This window comes from Patagioenas fasciata, chromosome 19, assembly GCF_037038585.1.
Source record: "Patagioenas fasciata isolate bPatFas1 chromosome 19, bPatFas1.hap1, whole genome shotgun sequence".
Classification (NCBI taxonomy): domain Eukaryota; kingdom Metazoa; phylum Chordata; class Aves; order Columbiformes; family Columbidae; genus Patagioenas; species Patagioenas fasciata.
The window spans coordinates 10,377,248-10,389,967 of NC_092538.1; the positions used below are offsets into that span (position 1 = coordinate 10,377,248).

General features: G+C 45.6%; 1 protein-coding gene across 1 annotated transcript in view; it reads left to right on the forward strand.

Moving 5' to 3' along the window:
- Positions 1-12,720, forward strand: part of VPS53 (VPS53 subunit of GARP complex) — a 59,193-nt gene that overhangs the window by 7,728 nt on the left and 38,745 nt on the right. Inside the window, exons 5-7 of the mRNA XM_065852952.2 lie at positions 9,104-9,190; positions 9,475-9,590; positions 10,690-10,809. Of these exons, the coding sequence (XP_065709024.1) occupies positions 9,104-9,190; positions 9,475-9,590; positions 10,690-10,809 (323 nt within the window). The remainder of the gene's footprint in view (positions 1-9,103; positions 9,191-9,474; positions 9,591-10,689; positions 10,810-12,720) is intronic.

Here is a 12,720-nt window from a genome sequence, read left to right on the forward strand (position 1 = left end):
GGTTGGCAACCAGCTTCTGCAATAGGCTTGAAACAGCAAAATGTTTAATCTTCAGATACCTTGTCCCATTTATAACTCTTTCTTGCCATGTGAGGTGTCTATAGCCTGTAATAAGCAGCCAACCAGCTTTTGAAGAAGCTGTTCCTGGCTTTTGACTTATTTTCACCCCTTGACACGCTGAGAATGATGCAATCCATCATGCCCTTGAAAACACACGCTGTAAATAAAAACGCATCTGAACTGTGATGTTGCAGCCACTTGGATTTCAGTGGGAGCTCAGGGTCTTTGTGTGTTTATTGCAAGGTTGGACATGGAAGGTGTTTTGCAAAAGCCTCTTTGGTCACGTTCTCTCGTAACAACTCACGATGCAAACTGTGATCAGCGATTCCCAGAACTGCCTGGTGTTGGAACTGGATGTGATGTTCTTGCCTGGAGAGTGAAGAATGGTTTTCATAAACATCCTTTCAGTCTCTGCCTTCCTTCCAAAGGAAACATAAACCTCAGATACAGCGGTAGGAGAAAAAACAAATTCTTGTTGAAGTCAAAGCAAGGCAGGGGGGGTTTCCCTGCTGAGCTCTGTTCTCAGTTGTCCTGGGGCTGTGGAGCTGCTCATCTCCTTTACCGATAGCATGTTCAGAGGCTGATGATACCAGGCAGGTTGCTAGAAGACAAACTGAGGGTATTAAACCTTTAGCAGCTTGGTTTTTCTTTGGGGAAGGGGTCAGTTGAGCCCAGCAAAGCAGCTTTCCCGCTGTGGAGGAGCTGGGCTTTGCTGGGCCTTGTTGGGAGCTGCAGCTTCGCGGCCGTCCAGGAGAGGGGAGCCCAGCCTTGGTTTTGAGACCAGAGCGATGTTTTGCTGATAATTGATGGTGAGGGAGCGCTGCCAGGGGAGACATGGCTGAATAGTGTTATTCACCCAGTTAGAACGATCTAAATCCCAGTTGGACCCAGCGGGGAATGCGCAGTATGCAGCTGTGGAAATGTGCGCTCCGTGCTCCGTGAGGAAGAGGAGGCCTTGGGCACAGCACATTCAAAATGTTGATTGCAGATCCAGCCCTGGTGTCCCTGTGATCGAGTCTCTCGTCCTGTCTGGCTGATTGGGTAGCAGTGGTGACGCTGGGGACACTTTTGTGCTCCACTGGGTGCTGAGATGATCGAACGGGTCTTCAAAGTGAATTGTAGATACGACAAAGATGTAACAGCAGCATTTTATGGTCAGTTTTTAACTTAACTGTTTCCCAAATAGTCTTGATCACACACACTTTTGTATAAAATAGTATTTAGGTGTCTGAACAAGGGGATTCTAAGTCTGAAAATGGTCGATCAAATAGACGTGGCCCCAAAAGAGTTATTTCGACATCTCTAAGGACAGGAACGCTCCCTTCTCCACGGAGCGTAACGTTTCCCAGTTCAAAGCATCTGCCTATTTGAAATTTTGCCCTAGAATTTCCTCCAAATGCAAAAGGCTTAAAATAGTCTGGCTCATTTGGCTTCCCCTTCCTGGTGCGATATTTCAGCAAAATCTGTAGACAATACCGCGAACTTCAGAAATTGTCTCACTAATGATCCTTTTATGGAAGGAAACGACAGTCGTGGGTGGAACATTCCTCTGCAGGGCGTAACGGAGCTTTTCCTTGGGAGTCCCAGACTCGGGCTGTTTCGGATGCCTTGGGAGAGGCTGGGAATGCAGGAGCTGCCGAGGTTCAGCTGTAACAATACACGGGTCCAGCTGTGCCTGCAGCTTCTGGGGAGCCAGAACGACCTGGTTTTTCCTCCGTTAGGTTTTTCTCAGAGCTGCTGCTGAGCGGGACTCTGGGCTGACCTTGCGAAGAGCCACAGTCCAGTTGTGGCATCATTTCCCCTCTGCCCCAGGGTGTCGTATAAAAAGTTCCCATAGGTTTTTCCACTGAGCGTTTAACACGCTCTGTATGGTTTCATTTGTCACTCTTCAGTTGTGTTTATTGCTGAACCTTCTGCATGGGCTGGCTGTAATTTTTTTGACAGTTGCTGACATGTCTGTACTGGTTGTTTGGCTGAAGCTGCTTCACCTACCAGGGTTTTGTCCTTGGAATGAAGTGGCCTCTGCATTTTCGGTCTAATTTAACCCTTGATGGTACCTGTGTGACCAGGATGTGGGTGCTTGGGTCAGGAAAGGTGAGGCAGCTTTATACGAAATCTATTTTGGAAGGAATATAGAATTAAAGAGGAATCCCAAGGTGGATTGTGGATCCCAAATGGATTTGTGATTTCATAGTTTGAATCTTAAATATATTTTTGTTATCTCTGGTCCATTTTTCCTGCCCTGTGCACGCACATGCATAAAGTAAATGACTAGAACTGAATGAGTAAAGATTGTGCTTTAAAGAAAAGCTTGGTTTATTGCTTAGTATCTCCTACTTTGTTAGGGCCTGACTCAGTTAGTGCTAGAACAAAGTTAAGCGTTAAGGAGGAGAGGGATGTTTTCTGGGCTGGGAAAAGCTTTGCATGTTTCTCACGGCTGAAGATGCTGCTTGATAACTGGGGTTGCTTTGCTTGGCTCCTGCTTCTTTGCTCTGTGAGAACAGTAACAGTATATTTTTTTCATGACTACAGCAGTGCAAGAAGAGCGATGGCAGCTGCCGTGGCTAAAGAATACAGATATAATCTCACTGCCCAGCCTGAACCCAGCACAGCAGCAGAGTTCAATTAACCATCCCCTCCTCTGGTAACCGGTGCCGTCCTTCCTCGTTGCGTGTAAAAATAAACATCCGAGCTCCGCAGCTGTGGGGAGCTGTGCCTGCCCTGCCCTGCGCGCGCTGCGGTGTCTGTGGAAGGAGGAGGATGTGTCTGGCGTAGAAAAATACCCCCAGGTTATTGGGTTTGACAAGGTCATAGATGGAAATATGTGAAATACTTTTTTTAAAAATTTCTTTAAATAGAGATCACGAAACGCTTTGCAGAATCGCTATAGGGAGGAAGAGAGAGGAGGGTGGGCGGTGAGCAGAGGACAGTGATGTGGGTGCCCGTGGTGGTGAGCAGGGCACGGTCCTCTCCTGCTCGCGGGTCATCCCAGCTCCTCCAGTGCCCTGAGCTGTGGGGCAGCTGGGGATGGTGCATTGGGCTCGGTGGTTTGTCCTCTCCTCAGCTCTGGGTGCTTCAGCCTCTTCTGACCTTCACCGGTTTGCGTGGAGGCGGCTTTGCTGACTGCAGGTTCTGTTTCACGCTAAACTGAGATAGTGTCTTCAGCTGTCCCACCATAGGCACTTTTATTTCCTTTTATTTATTAATTTAAATGTGTCTTTACTTCCTTTGCGTCCTCGGCTGCAGTGCCCAGGCAGGGCTCACACAGTTGGCATTGATGTGTCTCTGCTGTATCACCAACCTCAGCCTTCAGAGCAGCCGGGGAAAATCACCGCAAGCTCTCAACTAGTGAAGTCTAAGCCTATAAAATATTTGGAGGCTTTTTTGTGACACAATCCCCGATGTTGTAGGTACCATCTTTCACTTGCATTAATTCTCTCTTGCATGGCTACGCTTTATCTCCTGTTGTTTTGATGAATGGGCCATTATTCTGAAATATGAGCAGACTGGTGTTAGATCTCAGGGCATTTCAAGATGGTGAGTGGATGAGGGTTAAATATTATGTCTTAAGCTGTGTAATTTTATATATTTAAAAAAAAAGGTCATGACACAGACTCTGTAAGACTCCAGTCGAGTGATTAAAGTCCCATAATATTCTTTTGTAACCAATGAATAATAAACAGAAGTTGAGCTGCCAAAATAAATCAAAAGTGAGTTTCATTTAGTCATTTCCCTAGTGAATTATGACAGTTGGACAATGCCCTTCCCATCTAAGAGACGCAGTGAGCTTTTTTTTCTAGCCTAGCACATATTTATTGCAAAGGGTTTCAGGTGAATGGCATGCCAAGAAGAAATAGTGCTGTTTGTTATCCCGCTGGCTACCGGGCATGAAAACTGGCATCTGCAAGTGTATGAAGAGGTCAGGCATAACTTTTACCACCTGCTGCAAAGCCTGGCTCAATGCAGAAGCAAGTCTGAGCTTGACCTTGCCTTGTGCTTCTGTGTGTTGAGGCGGTGGATGCTCCTTGTCGCTGTCCTGAGGCTGGAGACCGGGTCTCATTTTGGGCTGGTGAAAGGAAACGTTCTTGTGCTGGTGGCTTTGAAGGCAGCGCAAGTTGCAAAATAAGAGCGAGCTGTTCCCAGCCAGTGCCGTTTGGTTTTCATGCCAGCAAAGCGAGAAGCCCAGCCTGAAAATAGAAACGCTGACAACAGGCAGGAGATTTTGTCTCGGGTCTCTTTTTTTAGTATTTTCTTTCTCTTAGGCTTTGCTTAGAGGTTTGTACAACTTACACAATTTACGTTGAAATGGCCGTGGCACTCTGGTGCACATTACATGCGTGACTAAAGGCTGGGCAGTGAGATACAACCCGACAGCTCATGGGGCGTTGGAGCAGCACGGGAACACAGCTCAGGAGTTAAATTGCAGGGTTTCAACCAGCAAACCTGGAAATCACCTCTCACTTCACCTCCCAGTGTTCATGGAGATGTTCAGCACCGGGGGGTTGATTTCTAAGCACCATGTGGGGGGTTAAGTGAAGGGGCAATAGGAGCAATTTTAAGCTTGTTGCAGTGCTGGACATAATCTGCTTTGCTGATTTAAAGTGCAGCCTTAGTGGTGAGGCCTGGAGCTGGTAACAGAAAACTCTGTTCTTTGGTGACAATGGCAGTGGTTATGTAGCATTTGATGAACTCCTCGGATAGAGGAGTATGAGCCCTTGGGCTCTGTGTGCCCAGGGCCATCGCTGGCGCGGCCGCGGTGCCGCGTCACCCTGAGCTGTAAAACCAAAGAGTTTTCTCTAAAATGAAATCACACAAAGAATCAGGGTGTATTTCCACCCTTTCTCAACCTGGAGGGACTCATTTGTGGCAGAAATTGTGAGGCTGGTCACAGCGCACAAGGCTTGCTTTGAAATCTCTGCAGCTGAGACTCCGTGGGGAATTGGGGATGGGAACTTATTTTTAGTCGTGGTCTAGGTTCTCATTGATCTGGGTTACGAGTGTGGCAGCAAATGAAAGAAGCATTAACGCTCTGTATTCAAGAGTGGGGACCGATCCAGGAGCATTAAATTCTCAGCATCCTGACCACAGCCCAATTTGTAACATTAAAAATACATTTGGATGCTGTGAATTTGGCAGATGTGCCAAGTGTCTATAAAATCCTTAGTAGAGGGCAGCTTTCTGATGTGAGCAATAACATCCAATTGAAACGTATATTGGCTAGAATCAAATAAAACTAGCACATTTCTAGCACAACACCAGTCAGCATATGGAAACTATCGAGGTATTTTAACCATAACTGGGGACAGAATAGTTGTTAATTCAGTCCCCAAGCAAGCAAACTCTGAACATTTGCTTTTTACCCCAGTCTTGTAGTGATACACAGGCCTCTCTCAATTCCTCTCTTTCCATATTTCCAACTACCTCAAAATTTGCTTGCACGAGGTTCCTGATAAAGAGAATAAAGAGATATTTAGAAATCAGCACACCCACTAATGAGGAGGAGGCTCCATCCGCCCGCAGTGGCCGTGAGGATTCGGACAGACCCACTGTAACTCACTGAATTGTTTTCTTGGCTTGACTATTGTTGCTAATGCTGGTTTTGTGAGTGTTAATGTCAGCCTGGTGCTGTAAATCCCTGGAACGTAACCTTTTGAGAGGACGCATCGCTTCAAAATGGGATGAATTAGATGTGGTCTCGTCACACCTCTTACTTGGGTTATTTTCTTTCCTCTTTTTGCTGCTTGGAAGATCCGGTGTGAAAAGGTGGCAGGAGTGATGACTGCAGGCTGACCTGGGAAGTTGCTCGGGGTAATGCCAAGTAAAGCGGTTTTTTTAGGCCGTCTTTTTCTTAGTGATTCACGCTTTACCTTTACTCCTGATGGTTTTTCACTGGCGTGTTCGGACTTTCCCTGTAGCATCTGGAGGTGAAGAAGGTTGGAGACCCGCAGCTGATACAAGTGCTGTGTTTTTTCCCTCTGGCTTTGGAGAATTTGATTGAAACCCGCGTAGCGGAGAATCAGACACACTACACCAGCAGAGGAGGAAGGTGATACGGAGCCGAAACCCGCCTTGTATTGAGTGTTCTGTCTGGAGTCTCTCGCTGGTCCTGCCCTCTGCTAAATTTACTGGTTGGGGAGCAGCCGGGTGCCCTGGGGACAAACGTTAGGGACTGACGGACGGGGTGAGCGATGGCTCTGCCTCTCTCGGGCGGTCGAGTCCTCCCCGTGCCGGGCATTCAGGGACCTCGGAGATTGCATAAAGTTTAATAAATAATGCTGATGGGTTAATTGTAGCTTGCAGGCTCAGTCATTAATTAGAGTCATATGGTGTTTTTCCAGTACATCGCAACCTTAATTTCAACACCCTCATTTCATATAACCACGACGGATTCTGTCTCTGGTCTCTCTTATTTATTTGGGCTCCTCTGCCCCCGAAATGAACTGTTCTTGTAGGAGAGGAAACACAATAACTTTTGTGCTCGTTTGGGGTGCATACATTTACATGTTTCCCAGTTGCACTGGCGAGGAGATCAATAAATTAGTGATGCGAGGTGAAGGCCGCGTCGAGCCGCAGATGTGAGATTGCTGGATGTCGTTCATCACCTAAACCAGTTTTGCTGGAATAAAAGCAATTCTGAGTCTCTCTGTTGTTTTGCTTTGAGAATTTCTGTCCAAAATTAACCATCTATTTATAAAATAATAACGAATGCGCTAAGAAAATTCCTTTAAAATTCAGGATTAACTGTCTTACTGGGAGCAGAGTGTGAAATGAATTCTCCCCAGTGCAGCTACGGTTTCCCCTCCACCATTTTACAGGTGAAAGAAGGATCGTTAGATACATTAATAAACTTCTGTATTAGACCTACTTTCATGCCCTAGATGCTGGTTTATAATCCCTTAATAATGAACACCATTGATCAAATACAAGGTGTTTTCTCAAAAGTCAAATTTACATTTCCTTGGGTTTGCTCTTTGCTTTACTCCATCTTTACAGCAACCAGGATGGTGATTTGTTCCATTATTGGTTAGTTTTCTTTATTTCCTTCCTCTACATTCAATATTTTACTTTCAGGTGTTACAGTTGGAGTGTTACAGCCCACGAGGGTTCATTGTTTTATTTAAAAAGAACCATAGGAAAGTTTAATTGGGGTTTTATGTAAGAAGTAACACTTCTAATTTGGTTCTGAACTTCCCATCAGGTCGACTTTGACAGTGCCCTCTTGACTTTTCACACAGTGTTACTTTCAGCAAATCTATGTAAGTTTGAAGAGATGTTTTAATCTCTAAATGTAGACTATATAAAAACCAAGCAGGCTGATGAATTAGTGTGTCCTGACTCAAATAAGGAATAGGCAGCTCTTTTTTGGGAGGGCAGCTAAAGATTTATGTCTTAATGGCTGAGCAAGTATTTGGAAGCAAGTTTTGCGACGTAAAACGAGTGTTTATGAGCAACCCGGATTTGCTCAGGTCTGAGTTTGCTCTCGAGTTCCGTGCGTGTTTATCTCAAATATCCAGTGAGTCCTGTGAGATGGCCTTGGCCGTGGGGGTGAAGGGGGGTAACGGCTCTTGTTGGGGAATGGTTTTGTCGGCTGCTGAAATCCTCATCTCTTCTGGGGATCGAGCAGCTCTGCCTTCCCTGGGACGGCGCGCAGCAATCAGCGTCTCACATTAGTGCTGAAGCAAAGGGAAAAGCAGCAATTGGCCTCTGTGAAGAATTTTGGTTGGGCTTTATTTTTCGCAGAGCTCTCCAAATTGCAGAATATGCGGGACGGTTACTTGCTTAATAACCCACTTGAGTAACGTGCTGCAGCCACGGGCCCGGGTACAGAGACGTAGTGAAATCTGTCGAAAGGAGCATTCTTTAGTCCTTTGGTTTGCACTTAATCCGCATGCCTTTCGATGGAAGAGAAGGGAAATTCTTACTCTGAAACGTGGCTGAAGGAGAAGGTAGGTGGTGGTTGTTTCTGATCTGGTTTCCCCTGCAGCACATTAGTGTGTCCCTCATCACTACACGATGGTGGTGTGACGCTAACAAAGCGTTAACTTTCACATCATTCAGAAGATATTTCAGAGTTTTTTTGTTTTTCCCCCTCTGGAAAATGAATTATAAAACGTTTCCAACTCTTCTACTTTTATTATAACGCAGCTATGTTCCAGCAAAAGCTCCTGGCAGATTGTTCGCTTGTACGTTTCCAAATGAAGATGTGTTAAATTTATTGGCTGAAGGAGCTTGTAGCTTGTGCTGTAACCTTGGTCATGGGACTGGATATAAACCCAGAGGGACGGGAGCCCATTTAACAGCGGGAAACAAAGCGGAGCTGGAAATATTATCAGACTGGGAAGGCAAAACGTGTTGAATTACTCCATAAGTCGAATTTTGGACACGTGATTTGGGACACGCGGCTTCGCTCGTGGAGTCCACGTGTGGTTCACGCTGGTTGTGTGAGGTCGGGATGCACCGCGGTTCTATAAAGGGGAGCAGGTGCCCCAAGAAGCTTTCAGAAAATAGCACAGAAATCCAGGCAAGGTCCGTTTCCCATGCTCGACCCCCTTCGCCTGCTGAACCCAAGGATAATATCCCGCTAATTCAGTGAGAGCTTTAGACAAGCACTCAGTGTCCTATATGTAATGTTGCGTATTTTTTATTTAGATTTAACGGTGAGCATAGAGGTTTTGCGAAGGTTTCATTTTCCTTCTCTAAATACATGTCGATCGACAGTAAGTTCTATGTGTTTTTCCACACTGAGAGAATCCAAATTTATTGCAGTAACCTTAAACCTATTCATAGTTCATATTACAGAAGGGCTTTCAGAGAATATATTGATCAGCTTTTGCCAGAGCGTTATTGTAAAATGGATGCTGAAAATCTCGCCTACTCAGGTTAAAAATCCCAACGTGCTACATTGACTTTTGATGTGCTGACCGTAATTTCTTTGTAAAAAATCAGCTCCCAGCCCAGGGGCTGTAGGTGCAACCGTGTGTTTCTGAGAAGGTGAAAACCGAATGCAGGTTTTCTTCCCACTCCGATCTTGTTTCTTTTCCAGGCCCTGGAAGAAGCCCAGGCGGCCATTCAACAGCTCTTTGGGAAGATTAAGGATATTAAAGACAAGGCTGAAAAATCTGAACAAATGGTGAGCGGCAGTTTCTTTCTTGTCTTTGAAAGGGGGGACACTGACTTTTGCTTCCAATTCTCATTAAGAAGGGGACATTTTTGTCTTTGGTTCTGCTGACTGGTGGGTAATTTGCTGTCAAGCGTGTGTTGAACCTGCACCCGTGTCCACGTGTTAACGTGGCTGTAGAGCTAACGCATCTCTAATCCCAAAAAGAGGAGAGCATGTTCCTTATCTCCTTAGTATTTTGTTGCTGTGGCTTGATATTTAACCAGAATCTTGGTGTTTTTGTTTTCATTCATTAGGTTAAAGAAATCACACGAGATATCAAGCAGCTGGATCACGCCAAGCGGCATCTGACCACCTCCATCACCACCCTCAACCACCTGCACATGCTGGCGGGGGGTGTGGATTCACTCGAGTAAGTAACGCCAATTTGTGGTGGTACTCGGGTGGCACAGCTGAGTTCTCCAGTTTGGTGCAGTGCTCTGAATGGGTCTGTAACAGCTGCTTGTTGTTCTGGAGGGAAGTTTGCTTAAGGGGTTCCAGTCTTGATTTTTGCTGGCAGATGTTGCTCTGAGTGACCTGCAACCTGTGTTGCTGTATTTAGCGGTTTGCGGCCATTGATTGCTCGAATTGCTGTGTTGATCCTTGGCGATAAGGACTCCGGCCTTATTAAAGAGTAAGCTAGCCTGTCAAGTTTAGTGTCTTCATTGCGATGTTCTCTTCAGGGATTTGGGGGATTTTTATCAGTTTTATGTCTTAAACTGAAGTGAGCTTACTATTTCAGCAAGGTCTACTCTAGTTCTGAGAATGAATTCAAAGCAGCCTTACAGCTTGTACTGTGCATGAAGTGGGGTTAGATGTGTCTCATAATCCTTCATGGTTTTCTTTAATGTGCTTGAGGAACACACAAGCTAAGGAAATTCAGTTTTTTACATATTGCATCTGTGAAGCATTGTAGCAAATCCTGCATGAACGCTGGGTTGTTTGGAATAGAATTTTACTTAGCCTCTATTGGAATGGTCCTAAAGGATGAAGTAAAAATAAACAAACTTGATATTTTTTTCCGCCGGTTCCCTGTGAAAGTTATTAACAGAAAAGTCAAGGCTAACAGCTTTCCAGCATAATGATTCTCCTCCCTGTGAAGCCTTAACTCGCACTTTGTGTGTGATGACGAATGGCTTAACTCGGGTCATTATAGTGAAATAACATTCACTGCCTCCGGCCCCACGCTGGGAAGCGGATGCATTCAGTAGTTTACATGTTCTTTGCCAAGTGTTGCTTTTGACATTTCTGCTCTTTGAGGCATTGTTAGATGTGCGCTGGATTGGTTTATTTTAGCGTAGGTTAAGTGAAATTTTAAGGCTGCGTTGGAATGTTAATGAAGAGTTGTGTATTTTAGAAAAATAAAGGCCGATAGGGACTGGCATGACGCAGCGTGGATGAGGTAACCCGTGGAATTACCACCCAGGATTTTTGTTGAACCTGCCTTTGTAAATGTTCCATTTCCTCTGCAGGGCTATGACCAGGAGGAGACAATACGGGGAAGTTGCCAACCTCCTCCAAGGTGTCGTGAATGTGTTAGAGCACTTCAACAAATACATGGGGATTCCTCAGATTCGACAGCTTTCCGAAAGGTAAAGTGATCGAACCCTGAGCGCTCGCATGCCTGCTGTGAAGGAGGGACAGAAAATGCATTAGGTAGAACGGGTTTCTCAAGGATGTAAAGGCTGGACATGGTCCTTTGAGCTTCTTTCCAGCCAAAACAAACAAGTTAAAATTGGACAGAGTTTGCTCAAGTCTTGAGCAGCCTATTCTGTTAAATATCAGTAATCAGTACAGATGTAATCCATGAATGATATGCGCTTCTAGTTGATGAGGTTTGTAATTTACCTACCTGGAGTCATTTGTGGAAGTGCAAATTCTTTTGAGATCTTCACGTACAGGAGTTTGTGGTGAACCCTAAGGCGATGCTCTCTCCTGCCTTCTTAACAGCGCAGTGATGCGGTTCAGCAGCATGGCATGAAGCAGAAATATATACGTTAACATCGTGGTGCTCGGGGCCCCTTTCAGCCCAGCCTTGCTGCTGTCGAATTGCTGTCAGAGCACAGAGCTGCCCCAGGCTTTGGGCAGTCAGGGTTTCTTTTGGTGCATTTGCCACACTCAGTTATTCTGAGCACCTTGAGTTTCTTCTGAGCACCTTGAGTTTCTTCTGCCAAACCCGCTCCCATTGCCCAGTTCTGCTGAGATTTGAGGTTTACAACAGATCTTCCCAAAACCACCTGCAGCGCTGCTCTAAACATTTGTGCTGAGCATATATAGGCTTGATTTTGTGAAGTTACATGTTGGAATTTGATGAGTTTAGGTGCAGCTCCAGCAGCCGGTGCCCACCGTTCTCAGCAGCAGGTGGGGGCTCAGCGGTCACTGAGCCACACATCTCCTGGGGTCTTGATTTTGTTTGGGATGTGACTGTTGGGTGTCACCCCTGTTCTAGGGGCCAAAACCTCCTGTTCCTGCATTACAGCTGGCCTGATTTCTCTCACATCACCCATGTTGTTTGCTTTACAGTCCGTCGTGGTGCTGAGCGCAGCTCAGAGGCGAAAACAGCCTAATAACATTAGGGATGAACCTTCTTAATGACAGGACCATACCTGATAGTGTTTGTTTTCAGTGTGAGAATTGCAGATCTGTCAGCACCATCCCCTTGATGCCAAAGATGACTTTGCTCGTTACAGAGGAGCCTTCCAGGCACAGTCATTAATGAATTTTTCTGGTGACTCCCTGTGCTAAGACAGCAGCTGGCTGCCTGTGCTGTTTAGTGATGGAAACAGTGTTTGAGTGATTTGTTTGTAATATTTTCATGTAAATCTGTTGGACTTTTCTTTACGGTATAGATCCCTCTTCCAAAAAACCCAGATGGAATCCATGAGACGGAGCGAAAGAAAAATCCACCCTCAATCTAGAGAGAGAGATGGGGCTTTGTTTCAACAAAGCGTTTGACTATAAGCATTTGCTTAAATGAACACGAACATCAAGGAAATATAAACATATGTCAGTGCTTTTCTGAGTGTAGGCTGTTGTCTATTCCAACCTCGTGCTCAGAAAGATAACTTGCTTCATTTTCTTCCAGAGTGGTAATGCCCTTGGGCAGAAACCTGCTGTCATTTGGCCATTTTAAGGCCAAATATAATTTAAGCCTTAGTGCAGAATTCTGGCTGGGTTTCCCTTTCTGATGGATGATTATTTAATACTTTTGCAGTTGCTGATAACTGGAGAAAACAATTCATGCTGCTGCTAAAAAGCCCAGTGGTTTCGAGTCACGCCAGAGAGACTGGCAAGGACACGGAGGAAAACTTCTTTTGTTTTATTCTCCCTCTGAGATAAGGATCTGAAAAGCTCAAGAAAGTCTGTTCCTCCTATTTTTAGCATTGCCTCGACAGGGTTTTCCTTCCAGTGTTTACACAGGGAGAGTTGCACCATCTGGTAGCGATAGAAGCGGCTGCTTGTGGGGCGAAAGGAGAGCTGCGCGGGGCGGTGTGGGACGGCTT